This window comes from Micromys minutus (genome assembly GCF_963924665.1).
Source record: "Micromys minutus genome assembly, chromosome: 4".
In the NCBI taxonomy this organism is placed as follows: domain Eukaryota; kingdom Metazoa; phylum Chordata; class Mammalia; order Rodentia; family Muridae; genus Micromys; species Micromys minutus.
Window position 1 is genome coordinate 25,516,084 of NC_137973.1, and position 23,894 is coordinate 25,539,977.

Genomic DNA, 23,894 nt, shown 5'->3' on the forward strand with positions numbered 1-23,894 from the left:
TCTTACCTGGCTGGCCTGGTAATCACTTTATAGCCCATAACCTTGAAGTTGCTGAATTTCTCCTACTCTGAGTCCTGGGATCTCATGTAAACTATCTGGACAGGTTCACTTGTGGGGAGTGCTGAAAACCTGATTGCTTTGTAGGATCTTGCTCCTGTGGATTTTTCCCTGTGCCTTCAGAGTGAACTTGATATCAGTGTAGGTTGTTACTGCTGAGGGTTTCAATAATGGCATAACTTCAGGGGACAGTTTGACTCGGACTGCATACCTGCTTCTCAGTCTTTACCCATTGCATACTTGTGGATCTTAACTGAAACTGTTGATTATGTGGTTCTAATGCTAGTTTTTCCCTTGTGATTTATTCTTCATAAATGGAATTTTTCAGTAAAAAGGTACGCCTATAGTGCCTGCATTTAGGAGGTTAAAGCAGGAGAATTGCCACAATTTTCAGTTAGCCTGAGCTGTGTATTGAGACGCTGGCAAAGGAAAGAAAGAACAGTTATTCAGTAAGGTCTGGAGGAACCTATCTGCAGTGTCTATAACCCAAGCACTTACAGTTGCAAGACCGACCGAGAGAAGTCTTCGTGAGCGAGTCAGTGAATTAGTAAATGAGGGGGTGGGGGTGGGGGGCAAGCTGATCAAGAACTCAAGGTGCTCTGTCTGAGTGCTGGGATTACATAGGCATATTGCAACATCTGGTTAAGTATTTACATATAGAACATGGGCTGCGTTTTTATATTTTATAATAGAAATTATATTCTAATAACACCAATATTATTTTCCTGGCCCTTTACCTTTAACCCATGGAGAGCTATTTCAGGTTGTTTTTCCTTTAGCTCCTAGGCTGGCTCTGAGCGTATGTAAATCAGGTTGGTCATGACCCCTTGCAATGTAGCTTATCCCATGCGGGAGCCTTGGGGTGTGCAGAGCTGTTTTATTTTTGCCTTGTGCTTTAGTAACACATCAGTTCACCTACAATCACAAAGGGTTTTGTTGTTTTTTGTCTATAAGTGATATAGTTTTGGGGATGGGATAGCTCAGTCGGTTGACATCAGTCTAGTGTGCAGAGGCCTGGGTTTAATCTCTAGTACTGAAGACAGCAGAGGTGGGCATGCAAATAGCCCAGCAGTCAGGAGATACACACAAGAGATGAGGACTCCGGATTCTTTTGCTGTTTCCTTCTTCTATTCATAGCAAGATCACAGAAAACCTGGGATACATTGTCGAAGACAAAGTTTTTTTTTTTTTTTAATATATTCACATTTTTTTGTTCTAGGATTCAAACTCTTTGTACATCTAAGCATGCTTTTCCCTTCTGGGTCTGTATCCCCAGCCTGTAGTTTTCCATGTTCATATAGGTATAAATGTTCCATTCAGATTGATTTACTTTTTTTCGCCTTAAGAGGAGCACTTTTGGGCTGGAGAGATGGCTCACTGGTTAAGAGCACTGGCTGCTCTTCCAGATGTCCTGAGTTCGGTTCCCAGCAACCACATGGTGGCTCACAACCATCTGTAATGGGATCTGATGCCCTCTTCTGGTGTGTCTGAAGATAACTACAGTGTACTTATATAAATATAATAAATCTTTTTAAAAAAAAAAGGAGCACTTTTTTTCAGTGAGTGGATTATTATTAAAATATCAAGGTGGATATTTACTGCTTCATTCAATCCAAAAATTTTAAAATATCTTTTAAGATTTATTTTATTTTGCCTTTTGTGCAATGAGGGTTTTTAGTGCGTGTGTGTATGTGTGCACAACATGATGTTGGTGCCTGTGAGCTACCATGTGGGAACTGGATCCCATGCCCTGTATGAGCAGCAGGTGCTCTGAGCTGCAGAGTGTCTCTCCTGCTGCACCATACAATGTTTTTCAGCATTGCTTCCCAGGACCACTCTTCCTTTTCAGTATTAACGTGACATAATCTTCAGATTCAAGTCTGGGCATTCAGTTAGTCCCTGCCTCCACTGCTAACCCGACAATATTGCCTTCTTCAGTAGTAATTTTTCTCCAACTCTGCTTGATTTTTATTAAGAAATAGGATTAGTATCAGACTACCCCATGATATAAGCATTTAAATGGTTTTATTTGTCCATCAGTGCTGAACATTTAAGGGGTAAATTTTCCGAGATGAATCTTGTGTTTTCCTAGCTGTGTTCCACTTCCCGGGGTCCAGCCATCCTTCTGTCTGAGTGTTCCTAGTCCTGTAGCTCAGATTGCGGCAGTCTGTCAGGGGTCCAGCCGCTCTGAGCTACTTTAGGTAAGAGGCAAGCTTGTATTCCTTTGTTGTTGGTTTGCATGTGGAGGCTTCATTGTTGGAGCACTGTTGGAAAATCTTTCACTTGACATAGTGAAAACTTGGCTGTTTGTATCCTTCTTTAGGGACTTGTTTCTTGTCTATGTTGTGCCTAACCGTTCACAAGTACTTCTCAGCATAGTCTTTGTGAGACAGTTTGTGTTTTGTAGACCAGGAAGTCTAGATCTCACTGTATACCCAGACTAGAGGATCGAACTCTCAACAATCCTCCTGTTTCATCCTTCGAAGTTCTATATCACAGGTGTAAGCTACCTGTACACAGTCTGGCTTTTTTCTTTCCTATTTTTTATGTAGGTGTGTGTGTGTTTTATGTGTGTGAAAAATTAAAGCTCTGGAGATGACCCAGAGAGACCATTGCTTGCTGCCCAAGCCTGTTGATCTAAATTGGATTCCTGCATCCCATTGGTAGAGAAGGGATTTTTACAGATTGTCCTCTGACTCTGCTGTGTGGGCTGTGGCACCCCTTTCCATAAATAAGAAAATATAAATGACAAAAAATAATTACCCCCTCTCAGTTTTTTAGTGAAATTGTATTATTTCTACCACAAATAATTTCTTTCATAGAATGTACCAGTGAGTCCTCTGATCCTGTAATTTCCTTTGGAACAAGGCTTTAACGATACAAATTTCATTTCTTCAAACATTTTATTTATTGTGTGAGCATACTCACTTCTGTAAAGCTCAGAGGATAACCTGTGGGAAAGGTGGGTCCTCTCCCTCCATCATGTGGGTCCTGGGGGTCATTTAGTTTGCTAGGCTTGGTGGCCAACATATTCACCCCCTTGAAACATCTCATTGGTCCTACATTTGGTTTCAGAAGTAGATAATAGAGCTATTCAGTTATTTCTTTCCCTTCCCTTTTCCCTTTTCTCTCATTACATTTTTACTCATTTATCTTGTGTGTGTGAGTGTGCTTGTGCTGCAGTGTCCACGTGGAGATCAGAGGACAGCCTGCAGGAGAACCCTGTTAGAAGAGCTGCGCCACACCACGTCTGGGAGTCAGAACATTGTGGGTTACAGACACTGAAGTCAGGGCGTCATTTCTCACTGCCCCCCTCCCCACCTCTGCCCCTTTAATTAAAGACTTGCTCTCATTAGGCACTGCAGGCTAACAAGTGTGTTAGCTTGCTCTGGGTCGTCCCGATTTCCCCTTTCTCTTCTTTGTTGTGTTTATATTTTGAGAAAGGTTGTCATGGAACTCAGACTGGACTGGTCCTCTGTTTGTAGCCAAGAATATTTATGATCCTTTTGGTTTCTGCATGACTGCTGAGAGTCTGGGCGTGTGTCACCGCTTCTGTGTCTGTGCTTCAGGGGAGATATGCAAGTGCTTTGTGCATGCTGGTCAACTACCATACATACTTCTAGCCCAGTCCTGCTCTTCTGAGGATTAAAGGCATGTGCAACTGTCACCAGCCTTATAGAGTTTCTTGAATCTGAGATTTGGTGTCTGACTGTCTTGCTTCTGCCTCCTAAACAGTGGAGATTACAGGTTTATGTCACGCTGTACCTTGAACCCAGGGAAAGCTCCATTGTGCCTAATTTTTATGTGGGTGCTGGGTATTGAACTCACAGCCTCGTGTAAAGGTAAACACTTTACCCATTAAGTAAACCCCAGCTTTCATATGGGGTTTCTTTTAAGATTGATTTATTTTTATTTTATGTATTTGAGTATGCCTGATGCCCACAGAGGCCAGCACAGTATGTCTGGTCCTTTGGAACTGGAGTTAAAACAGTAGTGGACTACCATGTGGGTGCTGGGAACTGAACCTGGCTTCTGTGAAAAAACAGCTAGTGCTCTGAGCTGTCTCTCCAGCACCCAGTGTGCTTTGTTTTAAACATAGAAGATTGTGTTAATCTTAATCTTTGGAAACTCCTTGTTTTCAAATAGCAAGCTAGAGATACCAGAGAAGGATCTGCCTTGTTTTTGTTTGTGATAATTTCTTCTAATTTATTAGCATCTTATGGCTAAGTTTTCTTGTTTGTCTGACTATATGTGCTGCTTTTCTGTAGAGTAGGGATACTTTACCTCCCTCTTTTTCTTTTGTGTTAGAATATATGTTTAAGTTTTTGTTCCTTGTTTCCTTTTTGTAGCACAAATGGTATGATAATGAAACATTATTATTGTTGTTGTTATTTTGAGACAGGGTTTCTCCAAGTAGACCATGCTGGCCTTGAACTTGGAGAGATCCATCTGCCTCTGCCCCCTGAGTACTGGGATTGAAGGCACCACCATCACACTCAGTTGATACCATATATTTGTGTAGTATATTTCATTGGCTTTAAAGTACTTAGATAAGTTGTGTTTCATTTAATTTGCATCAAATTCCTAACGCGTGGGTAGGTGTATTTTATAAAAGAAAATATTGGAGACTTCATTACCATGGTAACTGTTAATATGTGAAACTGAGACACAAGCCTAGATTTCTGACTTTATCTGATCTTTATGGAGTCGCAGTTTCACTACAGAGTCTAGAATTAGAATGCTTGGCTTCAGTATGTGATTGATAACTGATGTAGTGTCATTTACCTAAAATCTAGCACTTTGGAAGATCAGAAGTTGAAGGCCAGCCTGGACTAAATATAAACCTAACCAAAAAATATTATTGCTTCTTTATAGCCCTGTTTATGTATGTGCTTTTTAAAAAAGATTTATTTTTTATTCTTAGTTCTGTATATGCATGTGTGCTTGTGTGGATATGTGCATGTGAATGCTGACACCTTGGAGACCAAAGTTCAGGCAGTTGTGAGCTCTCTGACGTGGGTGCTGAGAATCAAACCTTAGTCCTGGAAGAGCAGTACATTCTCTTAATCACTGAACTATCTCTTCAGCCCTTTTGTTTTTGTAGTTGTTTTTGAGATAGGATCTTACCTCTCTGCTGGCCTGTATCTCAAGTGATGCAGTTCTCTTGTCTCAGCCTTTAAGGTGATGGGAGATTGTAGAGTGGGTCTTTGTGTTTTTTGGTTTTGTTTTTAAGTCTAAGTCTCAAGTAGCTCAGGCTGACCTTGAACTCCTGATTCTCCTGCCTTTATCACACACTGGCATTGGTATGCACCATCTTAGTCATTGTATTTCTTTTGTTCTTTCCTTTCTTTCTTTCTTTCTTTCTTTCTTTCTTTCTTTCTTTCTTTCTTTCTCTTTCTTCTTTCTTTTCTTTCTTCTTCTTTTTTTCTTTTTTCTTTTGGTTAAAGGTTACATGTTAGAAGTGCTAATACAGCTAAATGATACTGTATCCAGATATTTAACACATACCAAAGCCAAACATTCTAATTCTAGACTCTGCAGTGAAATTGTTACCTCCATACAAATCAGATAATATGTCAGAAATTCTAGGTTTGTGTACCAATTTCATAAATTAACTATGTTACCATGGTGATGGAATTTCCAATGTTTTTCTTTCATAAAATACATCTATCTTCCCACTAGGGGCTTTATGCAAATTGAATGAAATAGAATGTATGTATGTATGTATGTGTGTATTCATGGCGTGTGTATTGTTTAAGGAGTGGTGCCACGGTGGACCTATGATTGTTAGGACAACTTGGAGAAGTCAGTTCTTTCCCTTTGCCGCATGGGTTTTAAGGCTTGGCAGTCAGGCTTGGTCTCAAGCCCCTCTTAGTTTTTATTTTTTATAAATATTTTCCTAAGTCATCATTTAATATATTCTTCTGTGGATTTTATTGATTTGTTTGTTTGTTTATTTTACATCCCTGTTGGGCCCCCCTCCCAGAGTCCCTCCCCTATTCCCTATCCCCCATCCCCTTTTCCTCTGAGGGTAGGGACCCCTCTTGATATCTCATCAAGTCTTTGCAAGTTTAGGCACTTATTCTTTTTTAAATTATGTGTGACAAACTTTTGCCTGCATAGTTATTTGTGTGCCATGAGCCTGCAGAGACTAGAAGTCATCAGATCCTCTGGGTCTGGCATCATAGACAGTTGTGAGCCACTATGAAGAGAAGTCCGTGCTCTTAACCACTGAGCCATTTCTCTAGCACCCCTCTATTCTCCCTTCCTTCCTTTTTTCTTTTATTTTCTTTCTTGAATACAGTCTCACTGTGTAGCCCTGGCTAGACTGAAACCTGCCATGTAGACCAGGTTGGCTGTGAAGTAACAGATCTGCCTGCCTCTTTCTTGGATTAAAGGTGCGTGGTCAGCATGCCCAGGGTTCTTCTTCTTCTTCTTCTTCTTCTTCTTTTTTTTCTTCTTTTTTTAAAAGATTTATTTGTTTTATGTATATGAGTGTTCTATCTGTATGTACACCTACATGCCAGAAGATGGCATCACATTCCAGGGTAGACAATTGTGAACTCAAAATCTCTGGAAGAGTCGACAGTGCTCTTAACTACTGAGTCATCTCTCCAGCCCAAGCAGAGGTTCTTTATGTGGCTCATGTTATTCTTTATGTACTCTAGTGACCTGGAATGTGTTATCCTCCTGCCTTCTTTTTTCTTTTTTTTTTTTAATTTAATTTATTTAATACACCATTGTTGTCTTCAGACACACCAGAAGAGGGCATCAGATCCCATTACAGATGGTTGTGAGCCACAATGTGGTTGCTGGGATTTGAACTCAGGACCTCTGGAAGAGCAGACAGTGCTCTTAACCACTGAGCCGTCTCTCCAGCCTTTCTCCTGCCTTCTTGTCCCAAGCTGTTATAGATTTGACACTAGACATTGTTGGTAGTGGCAAATCTGTTAGCTTCTTCTGTTTCAGTTTTCTAATCTGTACAATGGGAAAATTAATAGTGTTTATGTTTCATATGTCACTTTTTTTTTCCTTTTTTCCTTCCTCCCCCTTCCTTCTTCCCTCCTTCTTTGTTTTTTGTTTTTGTTATTTTGAGACAGGGTTTGTCTGTGTAGTAGCCTTGGCTTTGGCTATCTTGGAACTCTCTATAGACTAGGCAGGCTTCAAACTTGGACTTCTGCCTGCTTCTGCCTCTGCCTAGAGATCAGCTATGATTAAAGGCATGAGCCACTACTGCCTGGCTTGTGTTAGCTATTTTGTTTTGTTTTTTTTTTTCAAGACAAGGTCTCACTATTTAGCTCTGATTGGCTGTTCTGGAAATCACTGTATAGACCAAGCTGGCCTCTGCCTCTCTAGTTCTGGGATTGAAGGTGCTCCGTATCAACACCTAGTAGAGTGTTAGGTATTACGACTAGTACCATAGTACCATTACCAACTTCATGATAAACCATCACGGCCACATCATGGTGTTTAGTTTTCAAAGTCAAACAGCAGGCAAGTTGGTTTTCTTTTACTGCTGGTTTGGACCTGAGTTCCTTGAGAAGTATTTTAGGAGATTCTGGTGATGTTCTTGGTTTATTTGCAGAAGAGCAAGATGGTGAAGAAAGTGATAAAAGGAAAAAAACTAAAAAAGGCACCAAGAGGAAGCGAGATGGAAAAGGTCAGGAGCAAGGGACGATGGCATACGACCCAAAACTGGATGACATGCTGGACCGCACCTTGGAGGATGGTGCCAAGCAGCACAATCTGACCGCAGTCAATGTCCGAAACATCCTGCATGTGAGTCACTGTGGGCAGTTACTCAGTCTGCACAGAAACTTCCATAGAGAACAAATACATATGCCCTCGACTCCTCTATATGATTAGCATTGTGTTGTTTATGTGTGACAGAGAATTTATATCCTGAAGCAACTTTCTGCACTCAGCATACATGTGAAACTGAACATTGTTGAGAAGATGAGCTACCTATCCTTGCTTCTATCTATTAGATCAATAATAGACCATGTCAGAAAAACAGCCATAGTAGTTGGTAGGTGCTTTGTGTCTATGTAAAGAATGCCTTTGAGAGCTAGCAGAGAATTTGCGAAGCATGCACAAGAATAGCCAGGGTTCTCTTCTTAGCAAGATAAAAAAAAAAAAAAGTGCCCTTTGATACATAATTCTTCTTCACCTCTTACCTGGGCGTGCATATTTCTGATTCCAGTAGCAGGTGATGAATGGGGCCCTTTGCTCCTGCATTGTTTCAAGGATTGCATCTGCCCTCTTTATCTTTAGTTGCCTCACTTGACCCCAGCTTGAAGTTGCTTGAGAATCCAGCTACCATTTATCCTCCAGGAAGGTCTAGCTGCAGAGTTACATGCAGTTGGATATAGTCCAGATGATAAATCCCTCAGCCTAAGGTGGGATTTCCTCTCTCTCCCCCAGGAAGTGATCACAAATGAACATGTTGTGGCCATGATGAAGGCAGCCATCAGTGAGACAGAAGACATGCCACTGTTTGTGAGTAGTTTCTTGTCAGTCTTTCCACATCATGGAAACTTTCCGAGTGTGGGAGGGCATGCAGGAGTTTGTAAACACCTTGACTCATCTCAGATTTGAAAAGCGGCATCATAATTTTTATTGACTACTTTTACTTTGTTCCTTAGGAGCCTAAGATGACACGCTCTAAACTGAAGGAAGTTGTGGAGAAAGGAGTGGTACGTGTTCTGAGTGCCTCTATCTTGGGAAGTAGAATCTCGTTTTAAGTTATTCATAGAGAAGAAAGTCATGAACAGTTTTGGTCTGGGTTTGCCTCTTGAAGGAATTATGTGTAGGTTGGGCTCGTAGCTCAGTGTGAGCTTGCCTAATATGCATGGGATTACAATTGTGAGCTCCCCTGCCCAGTTTTCCCTGAGGCACCTGGCATGAGACAAGGGTGTCCAGGTTTCATCCTTGGCTGGTGCTCCTTTCTTGCTAGCGGTGAAGCTTCGGTGGTGTGGTGCTGGGTTGCTGGAGGCAGGTCACATGTCATGACCCATGCTGACCAGGATCTTACTGCGGACAGAGCCCAGGCTCTTCTGAGCATTTGACAGTCTTGCTCTCAGTCCTGCAAGTACTAGGATTATAAATCCTACAGATATTTTAGAATACTGTGCTCAGAGACAGCCAGCATTTATAGCCCACTCTCGCTACTTACTAAGTAAACGGCTCTTTTATCAGTAAAAGGACAAGCAGCTTCATGTTATTACTTGCATTCTTTTTGATAGGTGATTCCAACTTGGAATATTTCACCAATTAAGAAAGCCAATGAAATTAAGGTAAATTTAGAAGCAATCATTGTTATTCTTTTTCCAAAGTACTTAATCTGTTTTGAAACCTAACTTCTGTATTCACTACTGTGTAGACCTGTCCTTTTTATTTACAGGTTTGAGTTTTTTCATTCTGTTCTGCCTAACCTTATTATGCCTTGTGGAATTATACAAACACTGCCCATGTTGTTTGCTTGTACATTAAACTCCTAGAATTCTTTTTTCCCCTAATATATTCACTTTATTTTCCTAATGTGTGTGATCTGTGCTTCTCCTCCCTTTCTTCCTCCTCCCTCCCTCCCTCTCTCCACCTTCCCCTCTTTATCCCTTCCTCCTCCCCCCCCCTTTTTTTTGTATTCATTTGTGTGTTGAGTGGAGGGAGCACCTGCCATGGCATGTGGAGGTTAGAGGACAGACAATTGTGGGAATTGCTTCTCTACTTGGCTATACTGGTCCTGGGGGTTGAACTCAGGTCACTGGGCTTGTGCCTTTAGCTGCTGAGCCAGTTTTCTGTACCCCCACCTCCACTTTTTTGTGTGGGTTTCTATTAAAGCAGCCTCCACAGTTTGTGGATATTCAGCTTGAAGATGATGACTCCTCAGATGAAGAATACCAGCCAGATGAAGAAGAGGAAGATGAGACAGCTGAAGAGGTCAGTGGGTACTAATTGTTTAGTGGAGCATATAGCGTGGCTTCATGGGAAGAGCTGATTTGGGGAGTTAGTGTTGTCACCCATTCTAGAGAGATAATTGAGGTATGGGTCTCTCTCCTGGAAACTGCTTTGCTCTGAGGTGTTTTTTGCTCTTCAGATTCCCTAAATATTTAAGCTTGCATTATGAAATGTAACACATATAACACAAAGGTATACTATAGTTTCAGTACCTGGGAAGTGCAGGTAGGAGGGTCAGGGATTCAACTTTACCCTTAGTTTACAATATGTTCTAGGCCCTGTCTTAGAAACCAACAGACAAGTTGTATCCCAACCCTGATGTCTTGATAGTAACTCCTGTTTTCATTATAGTCACATGACCTAGTGTGAACCTGTGTATCACTTGACATACCCCTTTATGTACTATGTTTTAGTTTTCCTGTTTATGAGCTTTATTATTGTTGTTGTTATTATTATTAATTCGTTTTATTTTTGAGGAAGGGTCTAGTCATGTAACTGTGGCTAGCCTAGAGTTCCCTAGGTAGATCAAGCTATCCTCAAAATCATAGAGGTCCTCCTGCCTCTGCCTTCTGAGTGTTGGAATTAAAGGTGTGTGCCACCATGGTTGGCCTTTTTCAAGAGAGGTTTTCTTCTCCTTTATTTTTGTTAATGCCTTACCCTTTAACAGTTTATAATGAGATAAGGCTAAAGATTTGATTCCTTCCATCTTTTTATCTCTAGGCTATTAAGTCATTGAAAATTTATTTATTTTTTATGACATACAATTATTGTATACATGACAGATTCTTTCTATGACACTTACTAATATGTGTGCCTGTATATATGCGTGCATATATCTGTGTGTGAGGTTGCTTGTTTGTGCATGTGTGCCACAGTTTGGTAGTAGAGCATAGAGAACATCCTGGTAAGAAGAGATCCTTCCCTTCTACCATGTGGATCTTGGGAGTTGAACTCAGGTTGTCAGGCTTGGTCACATACAGCTAGTCATCTGCTGTGCCATCCCTACCAGCCCAGATCCCAAATGACTGGTATTTTGTGCTTTATTCTGTTGTGACATTTGGTGCTCTGGATGGAGGTTGGGGCACACACGTGAGAGCGCCCTGGGTTTGTTTTAGAGCTTATTGGAAAGTGATGTTGAAAGCACTGCTTCGTCTCCACGGGGAGTGAAGAGATCCCGACTGCGGCTGTCCTCTGAAGTGGCCGAGACAGATGAGGAGAGTGGCATGTTGTCAGAGGTAAACCAGCGTCAGACAAGAGGCTTTGCACACTAGATGAGCAGTGGCTACTGTTCATTAGTAGCTGGTCGGCAGTGGAATTTTGGGTTGTCACTTTTTCAAAGTTCCTCTAGTGAATCAACAGTTAAAAGATGTCTGAGACCTAGTCATGGTCAAAGAGGTTTTCTGAGTTTTTATGTTTTACATACTGTTTTTAAAGCCAAGTAGTATTCTGTTTGCTTATTAGAAATGAGATGATACCTAGTTAGATCTGTGTGTTGAAGTTGCCATTCATCTGTCTCCATCTAGAAGAGGAAAATGGCCACATTAACTGCATGTTGAAGACCCTCGCTCTCCCTCTCTTCCTGACACAGTATCCTTTTTTAATTAGGTTGAGAAAGTTGCCGCCCCTGCCCTTAGGCACATCAGTGCTGAGGTCGTGCCCATGGGGCCTCCACCTCCTCCAAAACCAAAGCAGACCAGAGATAGTACTTTCATGGAAAAGCTGAATGCGGTGGATGAGGAGCTGGCGGCTAGTCCTGTCTGCATGGATTCCTTCCAGGTAAGCATTGCCATTGAGCTACTGAGAAAATAACTTAGGGTTATTTACTTTCTCAGAGAAGGCAGTGTGGCTGATAGGAACAGTAGTTCCTTGTGTAGGTCTCATGCTATTGTTTCTCTTTGATTCTCTTGCTTTGTGCTGTTTTTCTCAAGTAAAAATATAGTGCTTTTGTTGTTGTTATTTCTATTATTATTATTTACTTATTTTGGTTTTTGAAAGATCACCTGCCTCTGCCTCCCAAGTGCTGGGATTAAAGACACCCAGCCTGACTTTTTTTTCTTTCTTTTGTTTAAAGATAGGGTATGTAGCCCTTGAAGGAAGGCTTGGAACTTGATATGTAGACCGGTTGGCCTTAAACATAAGGTGATACACCTTAGCTTCCTCAAATCCTGGGATAAAAGGTGCATACCACCATGCCTGACTGAGAATGACAGGTTTTGAGAAAGGAATTAACTGTGGGACAGTATTTAAAATTGGCAAGATAAACTGGGTATAGTGGTAGATGCCTTTAATCCTAGCGCTAAAAACAAAAATTTTAAGAAGTAATATGAAGACAAACCTAGAATAATTGAAAATATTTACAAACTACATTTTTGATAAGAGATTTACAATTACAGTCAATTAAAAAACTTAGAATTCTGAGGCTTCAGAGCTTGCTCAGCAGTGAGGAACACTGATGGCGGGACTGGTGGTGGCATACCCATTTAGCTCTGAGTTCAAGGCCAGCCTGATCTGCAGAGTGAGTTCCAGGACAGCCAGGGCTACACAGAGCAACCCTGTCTCAAACAAACAAACAGACAGACAAACCCCAACCAAGCAGGAATACTGGCTACTCTTCCAAAGGACTCACCACATGGTATTTTACAATCTTACAACTGCCTAGAGCTCCAGTTCAGGGGATCACACACCCTCTTTTGTCCTTTGTGGACAATGCATACAAATGGTGGATTTTGTTTAGGCTAAAATACCTATTTGTATAAAGTATAAATAAAGTGAAGGCTAATAGAAAAGTTCACCAAGTAAAAGTATTTGGTTAACAAACCTGATAATCTGATTTAATTTCCCAGAACCCTCATTCTCCTCAGCATCTACATGTGCTTGTGCAACAGATACACACATCACACACACACACACACACACGCACACATACACACACACAGTAAATAAATAGATTTAAAAAAATTATTAAATGTTAAATTTTGTATGAGGGTTGGAGATACAGCTCAGTAGTTAAGAGAGCTTTTTGCACAGCCATGAGGACCTGAAATCGGAGCCCAGCACCCTTGTCTCTGTGACCAGTATGGCTTAGTTTAGTGTGTGTCTATAACCCCAGCACTGCGAGGATGGGAACAGAGATTTGCAGGCTCTCAGCCTAGATAGAAAAAAAAGTATCTTAGAATCTCAGTAGGCAATAACCAGTTCAAGACCAACCTGGGCTAACAACAACAACAACAGAAAAGGAACCAAAACCACAAGACAAAGCCGAAAACAAAAGTTACACAAAAATATTTATAGCAAGAGAATTCAGCCCACAGCAGAGTTCTCAGTAGTCCTAACAGAGATCTACCTCTCCGTCTAGGATCTGACAAAATATGGTATCATAACATGCAGTACTACTGGGCACTAGACAGATGGGATGACCTTTGAACCCAGTATGTGAAATGCAAGCACTCTGAAACAGGCTATGTGTACATTGTATAATTTTTATACATCAAGTTTCCAGTAAGCAGGCACACAAAGAGACAGAAGCTAGATTAGTAGTATAAGTATGGGTTTTATGTAACCTAAATTATATATCTTAAAGCACTTACAAATATTCTTAAAAATATGTATTTTAAAACTGAAGACTGGGTTGAAGAGATGGCTCAGGAGTTAAAAAGTACTGGCTGCTCTTGTCGTTCCCAACACCAGCTTTAGTTCCCAACGCCACATTGTTGCTTACAACCATCTGTAACTTCAGTTCCAGCCTGTCCAACTTCCTTTTCTTTGGTTATTGAAAACATGCATACATGCAAGCAACACACAAACTCATGAAATAAAAAATAAATTTGAAAAAGATTAACATACTTACTGGAGGAGAGATGGTCAGGAGGGTCTTTTTCCCCTGGGGTGAGGCTCACCCATTATACTCTAGATGTGCTGACCCTGTGATTTCTCCAAACATGGGAAACTCGACTATAATTTGTCGTAGTGGCTGCTTTTATGATTTTCCCTTAAATATTTGATTTTTTTTAATGCAACCAAAACCTATAGGAAATAAAAAGGAGATTTACAGAAAAATAAATCCACATTATTGTGCCTTTTTTGGTTTGTGGAGACAGGGTCTCACTATATAGCCCTGTCTGGCCTGGAACTCACAGAGATCTGCCTACCTCTGTCTCCCTTGGGCTGGGATCATAGGCCTGTACTATCATTCCTAGCCAGGGAGACAGTAAGCCTACTCTGTTAGAAGAGAGATGTACTAGTAGGACTCAGTGCAGAGGGTGTTGTTTGGAGAATTTGAAAGTATTATTTTCACATCCTGGATGCTTTTTCTTTCTACTTTACCCAGCCTATGGAAGATAGTCTCATAGCATTCCGAACACGTTCTAAGATGCCACTGAAAGATGTTCCTCTGGGCCAGCTAGAGGCTGAGCTTCAGGCTCCAGACATCACTCCGGATATGTATGACCCAAATACAGCAGACGATGAGGACTGGAAGCTGTGGTTGGGGGGCCTCATCAATGATGACGTAGAGAATGAGGGTGAGTGACTTTGTAGTTATCATCTCCTCTGTTCTCTCTCTCTCTCTCTCTCTCTCTCTCTCTCTCTCTCTCTCTCTCTCTCTCTCTCTCTCTCTCTCTCTCTCTCTGAGTGTGTGTGGTGTATGTGTGTGAGAGTATGTGCCAGCCACTTACAAATGGCACCAGAACCTACAAGTGCTGAGGGCTCCCACTTTACGTGCCAGTCATCAGGTTTCTTCTGGTGGATGCCAGACGAAAATACATCCCCTGGAACTAGTGTTGTGGGTTGATGTGTGTTACTGCCTCTCTGTGGGTACTTGGAATCAAACCTGCTTCCTCTGATAGAGTAACAAATGGCTTAACCACTGAGCCTAGAAGTGCAGCCTGGAATCTTACGGATTATATTGCTGGTGTAGTGGCACATACTATTAATTCCAAGATACAGAGGCAGTGGAACTCATTGTGAGTTCAACACCAGCCTGGTCTACATAGTGAGTTCTAGGCTTGCCCAGACTACACAGTTGGAACCTTTATATATAGAAATTGCTATGTAGACATGGGTGGTTTTAATTCACAGACAGCCTGTCTTAAAAAAACAAAAAACAAATACAGTAATATAAAACAAACAAAAAAGACCACAAATCAGCTTGCAGAAATTCATTTCCTCTTACCATTCAGGCCCTAAGGATTGGGCTCAGGCTGAGCCCTTACCTGCTGAGTTGTGTAGCTGGCCTTTGTTACATTTACTATTAGTTATATGTGTGCCTGTGTCCCAGAGTCAGATCACCTGCAGCTGGAGCTGAGGTGACTGAGCTTTCTGACGTGGGTTCTGGGAGGTAAACACCAGCCCTTTCTGCAAGAGCAGCAAACGCTCTTAACAGCTAAGCCACCTTTCCAGCCCCAAGTGTAATCTTGGCTGGCAGAAACTCATAGACCAGGCTGACTCCCAACTCCCCTACATCCTTTGCCTTTGTCCTCAGGCTCTGGGCCAAAGGTGTGCGCCACCAAAGGTTTTATGCTTTTTAAATTGTTTTTGGAATTTTGAAATTTATTTTGAATTAGGTTCTCATGAAGCAGAGAGGCTTAAAACCACCACATCTGGTTTTAAGCAGTATTGAGACTTGAACTCTGGGTTTCATATTTGGTATAAAAGCACTATCCACTGAGCTCTATCCCCCACCCCTGTGTGCAGTCTGTAGACCAAGCTGGCCTTGAACTCACAGAGATCTGCCTGATTCTGCCTTCCAAGTTCTTGGATTAATGGTGTGTGTCACCATGTCCAGCCATTAATTTCTTTCCAGATAGTCTTTGTATGTTTAAGTTAAGGAAATAGTTACCTCAAACAGGAATGTTTTCCCACCAGGCCAGTACATATCCTCCATCCCAGCATTCTGGATGCTGAGGCAGTGAGTCTCAGAATTTGAGGCCAGACTAGTCTATAGAGTGACTTTCAGGACAGCCAGGTCTCCACAGAGAAACCTTGTTTAGAACAAACAAAAGAATGTTTTTCTATAGAAAAATTTTATTATACATATTTTTATGTTTGAGTTGCTTCTTTTACTTAATCATACAATTTAGATATTTTCTCATAGCATGTAATCCATACATTTTCCTTTTTTTTTTTGTCTTTTGAGACAGGGTTTCACTATGTAGTTCTGGTGGCCTGGAGCCCCTTATACTAACAGGCTGGCCTCTGTTAAGGCATGGCCTACCATTTCTAGCTGTCATTTCTTCCTCCTCTTTCTCTTCCTTCTTCTTTTTACCAGATACAATATAGTAAGGACTATATTGTCTTTTTGTTGTTGTTGGTTTGTTCCCTTCTAGTATTTTAGCCACATTTTAGGTTTCCAAGAGCAGCGTTTAACTGATGTTGACACTTTTTTGTGTTGGTGATGATCTATATATGATACTATTGCCATACCTTTACTGAATGTTGGCGGGATAGTTATTTGTTTTGCCTGTATGCCTTTTTTGTCATGCTATGACATCATAAATATCAATAATTGCTATCTTGTGTGTATGTGTGGAGTTGGAGTCAAACCCAGGGTTTTGTATTTGCCAGGAAAATGCTGTATATCCTCAGGCCCAGATGTCACAGTTTCAGGGTGTGAGTAGGCACAAGACACCCCTTAACACAGCCATTCCAAAAACCAAAGGGAGGGAGAGAAAAATGTTCCCCCCCCCCACACACACACATGAGAGGGGGGAGGGAGGGAGGGAGAAGGAGACACAGACAGATCGACAGACAGGGACACAGAGACCTGGGGGCATGGGGAGTCAGAGTGTGGAACAAGTGAGCCATGGAGCCTGCATAAGAGTGAGATCCAAATGTGTCAAACCCTGGAAACCATCCTGAGCCTGGCAGGAGTAAGCATCAATTCCTTCCTGTTTAGGGACTGCATGATCTGGTGCACATATGCTTGTGACACCCACCTTGAGGTAGTCACATAGCCTAGTGCCCACCTTGCAGACTTAACTTCCTTTTTCCCTGAAAGAATGTGTCCATCGATCAGCTGAAATTTCTCTTCTTGTAAACAAAGCATTCCCGGTATTTCAGCCCCACCCACTCCCTATTGTTTAATGGCCCTTATTACCCCCAAATAAAGAGAGCTGCTGCACTGAAACCATATTGGAGAAGGCTATTTCTCCCAGGTACTGAAGTCAACTGGAGATCCTGTGAACCCACCCAGCCCCCTTCCAGGCCGGTTAAGCTTCATTCCTTCCATTCTAGCCGGGTGTGACCAGTCTATGGAAAGAAAAGCCAAAGTTGGAAATAATCCTCTAAAACATTTCCCCCCTAGATGAAGCAGATGATGATGATGATCCAGAATATAACTTCTTGGAAGATCTTGATGAACCAGACACAGAGGATTTTCGAACTGACCGGGCAGTGAGAATCACTAGTACGTTTGTCTGTCTGTTACTGCCTTTAGTTTGTCTTCGTTTAGTATATAGATGTTTTAGAAGTTTATGACTAATTCAAATTAAGACAATTAAATCTCCTTTGTTTATTTCTGTAGTTTATTTAGGTGTATATACAGAAAGCTGTTATTTGCTTATATATCTTATGGCCCTATGTTTGGCATTTTCTACTTGGTAAGGTTTGTATTAATACTTTGAATACCAAAATGAATGTGGCCATGGCCTCTGTCTTGCAAGCAATGAGCTTAATAAGGGCCTAGAAATCGGTAGGTGCTAGGTGGGTTGCTTGGAGGTTCCCAGTCTGTCGAAAGGGGTTGTCCTCTAGAAGGCAAAGAACTTAAGATGAAGTCTTTTAGCCACTGAAGTAGGGTAAAGAGTTTTGTAGTGAATGGGAACAGGACAGAGAAGGCAAGCAGAAGAGATTGCTACCTGGGAGTCAGGCAGGGGTCACCTTGCTTTATCAGATAGCTAGCTGTCCATGTATATGTATGTCTGTTGATCTTGTTTGGTTTTGAGACAGAATTCTATTCTGTAGCCAGAGGTTGGTTCATGCAGCCCTGAATTATGAACAACTATTTTACATCAACCTTCTGAGAACTGGGATCATAGTTATAAAATCAGTGGACATTTTCTGTGTCTCCCCACTAGAATTTAAACTTGAAGAGACGCCTGTCTTTTGTTCTCTCATGTGTCTCAAGCATCTTGATCAGGTGTTGAGAAAGCTGATGTTTCATAACTGTTTTTAGTTGCATGGAGGATGGATATGAGCATTTGGTCAGGTGCCTTGGAGAAACACCATTTGCTATCCTGAGTTCTTCCTTACTACAGAATGGACCTACTGCTGCTAATGAACTCCTTTGCTTCTTTACAGAAAAAGAAGTGAATGGGCTGATGGAAGAGCTGTTTGAAACTGTGAGTAATGACTTTTGAGTCACCGAGTTAGTGGGAGTCTGTAGTAAGCTCTGTCTTTCGAAATGTCTTTCCAGCAGAGTGGTTTGCCTGTGTCAAGGCCACCTAGGAGTGGAGTGGCCAGAAAACTCTAAGTGGTAGACTCTTGATCACCTACATGTTCTTCCTATAGGCTTCCTTTGCAGACTATCATCAGGACACTGATCACAGACTTTTTTCATAAAGTTGTCTCTTGATTTTAATTTTTTAGTTGAAGCAGAAATTTGTTTAGCCTAGGAAAGTTTACTCTCCAAAGGGAGATTGGACTAGGTGGTTATAAAGGGGAGTGGCAGGTAAATCTGTCTCTTTGAAGATTTTTGGGTTGTGTGCAGAAACTAGAGAGATGGCTTAGCATTTGAGAGCATCTGCTGCTTTTCAGAGGACCTAAGTTCAGATGTCTGTAGGTGCCGCAGCAAAGAGCTCACCAAGATTCTAAGCCTTCATTTTCTAAAGGAGCAGAGTGGTTTAGCCTTGGAAAAGACTGACAGCCACCCAGCTCACTCCACTTACTTTAGTCAAACATTATACAAGGTTAATTGGGGCCGGAAAAGGTTCCAAATACCAAAGTTATCTTGCCCTTGCTGCCTGTGAGAGAAGACAACCCATATAAATCTCAGTCCCTTCTGCCCATGGCTAGACATAATCAAAATAAGAATTCTGGGTTTGCCAGGAGTGTCTTAGCAATGTTGGTGCAGCTGCAATTCTCACATAACACTAAATGCAAATTCTCTAGAGACAGCATTTCAAGATTCAAACAGTTTCTCAGCTTCTCCTGATTGAACGGAACATAGTAAAGGCTTTGCTGAACCATCTCACTCAGGGCCAGACTCGAAGGCTTCACTGCTATACACACATGTCTCTACATCTTCTTCTTTTCTGTTTTAAGTGGTTGGGTATAACAATGCTGTTGAAGATTGCAACGTTGTACAGTAAATCCGCTCTTTTGTCTATTTAGTTTTCTGACAGTTTTTTGCAAATAAATCAACATACATTTCATTTCTTTCTTTTTTTTTGAACAACTTTATTTTAAAAAACAAAAATGAACAGATTTTAAGCATTTTTGCATAAAAGTATATGAATACATTTTTGTCAGTGCTTGGCTTTTTTTTTTTCCCCCAAAGGTTTGATATTGTGCATTAAGGTCTTACTAGTTACAATGAGCAAAAAGTACATGTAAAACAGGATGTAACCCGGAATTAGTCAAAGTTTTCTTTGGAAGATTGGATTGAGCATAATGGTTTTTTCTTTTCTTTTTTCATTCTTGAACTTCACACAGTCTGTGAGTTGTTTCTGGGGTATTCAGAGCTTTCTGGGGTTAGTATCCCATTATCAGTGACTGCATATTATGTCTGTTCTCAACATACATTTCAAAGCCAGTAAAGTCATCATAAAGAATTATAAAAATCATAAAAGCAAGAACTTATCTCCGGGGCTGGAAAGATGGCTCAGTAGTTAAGAGCACTGACTGCTCTTCCAAAGGTCCTGAGTTCAATTCCCAGCACCACATGGTGACTCACCACCATCTGTAATGGGATCTGATGCCCTCTTCTGGTGTGTCTGAAGATAGCAACAGTGTACTCACATACATAAAATAAATAAATCTTTAAAAAAACTTACCAAAATGATTCATGGGGTTAAATGAAGCTACAACATCCGTAAGACGTTCTATAACATCCATCTCTGTTATTTCAGGCAGCTTCTTAGAAAATGTTTCTATCATTTCTTGCTGCAAATCATAAACCATTTGAGAAGTTAGGATGACTCAGTGAATGCATTTTAGCCTTTCCCCAACCATATTTGCTGTCCTTGCGTTTGAAAGGCGTAATACAGTACGAAGTGAGGACACTCCAGGCACATCTTGTTTGTTCTCGGTTATTCCGATTGCTCTCCGATGAGTATTCCAGCTTCTCTCAGCTCAGCTATGGCATCAGCTATTGTGAGCCCAGACTTCATGAGAATGCATATTCCTGTCTTTTACAAATGCAGCAGTTTAAACTTCTTAATGAAGAACAGCTCCAGCTGTGGCAGCACTTTCAATTATTGGGATGACACCCAGGACCTTGGCAGTTATCAGTCCTGCCTTCTGTTGAATTCTTTCCAATATTCTCTCAGCAAGGATCTGTAGTAGCACCATCACAGGTTAGTCTTGACGTGGTCTTGACAACTTCACTGGTATCTACTTTGAAAATCAGCATGGAAAGACACACTAGCTTTGACACGGGTATGAAGGGCACAGTGTGCTCAGTGATGCTATAATTGTTAGCATGGCACTGTGCCTGTCTTACAGTAACATACGGTAACAGCACAGATCCCATAAAGGGGTGACTTTGATCTAAATTAAAGGACAAATGAGATCTGCCATTAAAGTTTAACTCTCCATTCCCTGCTTCGAGTAGTGAATAGCACTTGCCAATTACTGCAAATTATCCTAAATAGAATTATTAAATTCTAATAGAGGGCCTGACATTTCAACTCGATGCCTCTCAATAGAGTATCTAGAAGCAGAGACAACTTCCACAGTTTTACTTGAATAAGCAGCTGCTATTTCAATTCTGAGTGGGAGTATAGTCCTCACAGGGACCCAGAAGGGTTCCAGTCAATAAGAAGTCATTGGGCAATATTAACTAGAACCTTAGGATTCCTACCTATACATTGCTGTCAGTGTATCCAATCAGATTCTTTATTAGTAATCTTTAATTTGCAAGATGGTAGATTTATGGAAATAGTGCCATTAATATTTTGTCCCTCAAATCCAAATATATGAAGAATAAAATAAGAATTTTATTTCTTAATCTCTATAAGAATTCTTCATAGTACTATGATCAATTCTAGATAACCAAATTAGTTTTTTTACCATCCTCTGCAGGTTGAGCAGGTCCATGAGGTTATAAAGACCAAGGTAGCCTAGAAGATTCATTTTCCACCACAGGAATACCCACGTAGCCCCAGTTTACTACTATGCTAATTGGTGGGTTAGAAATCGAAGCCCAATAAGTATGATTTGAAGAGACAGGTTGTAGTGTTCAGAGGCTTTCCAGACAGTTGAACTGTTACTTCCCCTTCGTCAGCCAGTTCCCTAAGCAGCCTATGGAGAAGGATCGGCTGCTGCTTCAGTGTCTTTGTTCTTCCTGCTTAAAGCCACGCTGTCCACACCAGCCGCCCGCGCTTCCTCTCTTGCTCATGTTGAATTTTAATAGCTCTGATGGAATCCACAGGTCTTTTTCCACCTTTGTAGAAACAAAGGCATGTCTTCCGCCCCAGCATAGTACCTTCCCTGCTTTCCTTTCTGAGTTAAGACACCCCAGTTTTTTCTATAATCCAGTTGATGTTTCTGTTTCATTAGCGTTTAAGACTTTAACGTTAATGACACATTGTTCAGTCTATCTTTGGGGATTCTTATCATTTCCCCTTTTTGTTTTAAAAGCATCTCTTTTAATGTATGATTAGATCTTTGCACAATTGATTGTCCTATAGGCTTATGAGGAGCACCTGTAATGTGCTTTATATCATGTACAAAATTGCTTCATTTTATTAGAAACGTAAGCACAGGATTATCAGTTTTAATTTGTGATGATATCCCCTATAATAGCTATTGTTTCTAATAAACGCGTGATTATACAGTCTGCCATTACAGACCTTAAGGCAGTTGCCCATTGGAACCCTGAATAAGTATCAATAGTATGGTGTATATATTTTATCCTTCCAAATTCTATTAAATGAAATATATCTATTTGCCAAATTTAATTTCTTTGTTTGCCTTTGGGATTACTACCTACAGGTGAAGAGATTTGATTATATAAAGAACAATTGGGACAATTTTTAGTGATTTCTTAGCTTGTTGCCTTGTCACTGAGAACCTCTTCTGTAGGTCTTCACCAGTAACCTGATGTGTTTCATTGAAAATGTGGTGTTACTAACACAATTCCTACTTGTAGTTGATTTATTTCAATTATGTCAGTGGTCGTGGCAATCCAGTAAGAGAACAAGAGGAGTTATGTACAGAGGCACCTTATGTCTCTCATTGCCTGTTGCAGTTGCATAAATAATAAGGTTAATTCTGAGTTATCAGGAACAAGTTCAGTTTCGATATGCAAAACAACTTCCACATATTAAGAATCTAATTATATTCAGAGCTTCGGAAAAATCTAATAGTACAATAAGAATTGCATATAATCCTGATTTTTGAACAGCAGAATAGGGACTTTGAACTACTTTACTCATGTTTCCTGATTCATAACTTGACATCCCTAATTTATTTACATCATTGTAAAAATGTTAAAGCTTTGAAGATCAGTGATATATATATATATATTTTTAAAATACTCATGGGAAAATTCATTCTGTCCCTTTTTAAAACTAAAGTGTTTTGTTTTTGGTTTTTTGGCTTATTTATTGTTAATTTTTCCCGTGTAATTATGGCTAGCTCTCTGCCATCAGTCTTCCATAATAATATAATTTGAACCTTTGTATATGGGACTATAATCTCTGTTGGATCAAATTCTGTTGACTGACAGTCTTATTCTGTCTTTAATAGTTAATTTATAAACTTTTTCTATATAGGCTTTTAAGTTTTTAATCTGATTATATAGTAAAAACTCCATTGTAAAATATTATCTTCTCTTTGCCAAATCATCCCAGAATGATTAGATAGTAAAATAACTAAAATAGTGTCAAGTTTAGGATCTAATTTGTCCCCCTAATAGGCACTTTATTGTCTCTGTTCTACTTGGGCCAATTCCTTTTCTGCTTCAGCCATTAATTTTCGTGAATTGTTTAAATTTGAATCACATCGCAGGGTTTGAAACAAACTACTTAGCTCTTGAGTAGTTAATCCAGGAGTAGTAAGGCATAGCCACCTAATATCTCACAATACCTTTGGAAATCATTAAGTGTTTTTAATTTATCTCTTATAATCTTAACCTTTTAAGGTTGAATTTTTTTTGTTGATTCAGTTAAAATCTTAAATAATTTATAGAATTTCCTTTCTGTATTTTTTTTTCAGGTGCAATCTGTAGTCCCCAGTAAGGTAAAATCTTTTTGTGTTTCATTAAACATTTTTCTAAGGTATCTGTATCAGACTCAGCCAATAACGTGTCACCCACATGATGGTAAATGATGGCCTGGGTAACCAGTTTACGAATTGTTGCTAGTCACTGTCGCACAGAGTATGACGTACACTGACTATGTAACATTACCCGAGGAAGAGCACTTCACTGATATTTCTTCACAGGTTTAGCATTATTATACATGGTCACAATAAAAGCCAATTTTTCTTTGTCTTTTATTTTTGCAAGGGAATAGTAAAAAAGACAGTCTTTTAAATCAGTAACTATCATAGGTCAATTTCTAGGTAGTATAGAAAGTAAATGAATTCAAATCTGCAAAGAACCCATGGGCTGCATTACTTTATTTGCCACTCTTAAGTCTGTTAATATTCTTCATTTTCTTGATTTCTTTTTTATTACAAATACTGAGGACTAGTAGACTCCTCAATATGTTTAACATCCAGTT

General features: G+C 40.3%; 1 protein-coding gene across 1 annotated transcript in view; it reads left to right on the forward strand.

The window, feature by feature from the left end:
• The window catches only part of LOC308419985 (GON-4-like protein), a gene marked incomplete at its 3' end in the record, with an annotated part of 63,610 nt that overhangs the window by 12,352 nt on the left and 27,364 nt on the right, over positions 1-23,894 (forward strand). The window contains exons 4-14 of the mRNA XM_080915957.1: positions 7,643-7,836; positions 8,482-8,556; positions 8,703-8,753; positions 9,303-9,353; positions 9,898-9,996; positions 11,130-11,249; positions 11,620-11,790; positions 14,342-14,534; positions 17,315-17,416; positions 18,307-18,347; positions 23,386-23,409. Of these exons, the coding sequence (XP_080772083.1) occupies positions 7,643-7,836; positions 8,482-8,556; positions 8,703-8,753; positions 9,303-9,353; positions 9,898-9,996; positions 11,130-11,249; positions 11,620-11,790; positions 14,342-14,534; positions 17,315-17,416; positions 18,307-18,347; positions 23,386-23,409 (1,121 nt within the window). The remainder of the gene's footprint in view (positions 1-7,642; positions 7,837-8,481; positions 8,557-8,702; positions 8,754-9,302; positions 9,354-9,897; positions 9,997-11,129; positions 11,250-11,619; positions 11,791-14,341; positions 14,535-17,314; positions 17,417-18,306; positions 18,348-23,385; positions 23,410-23,894) is intronic.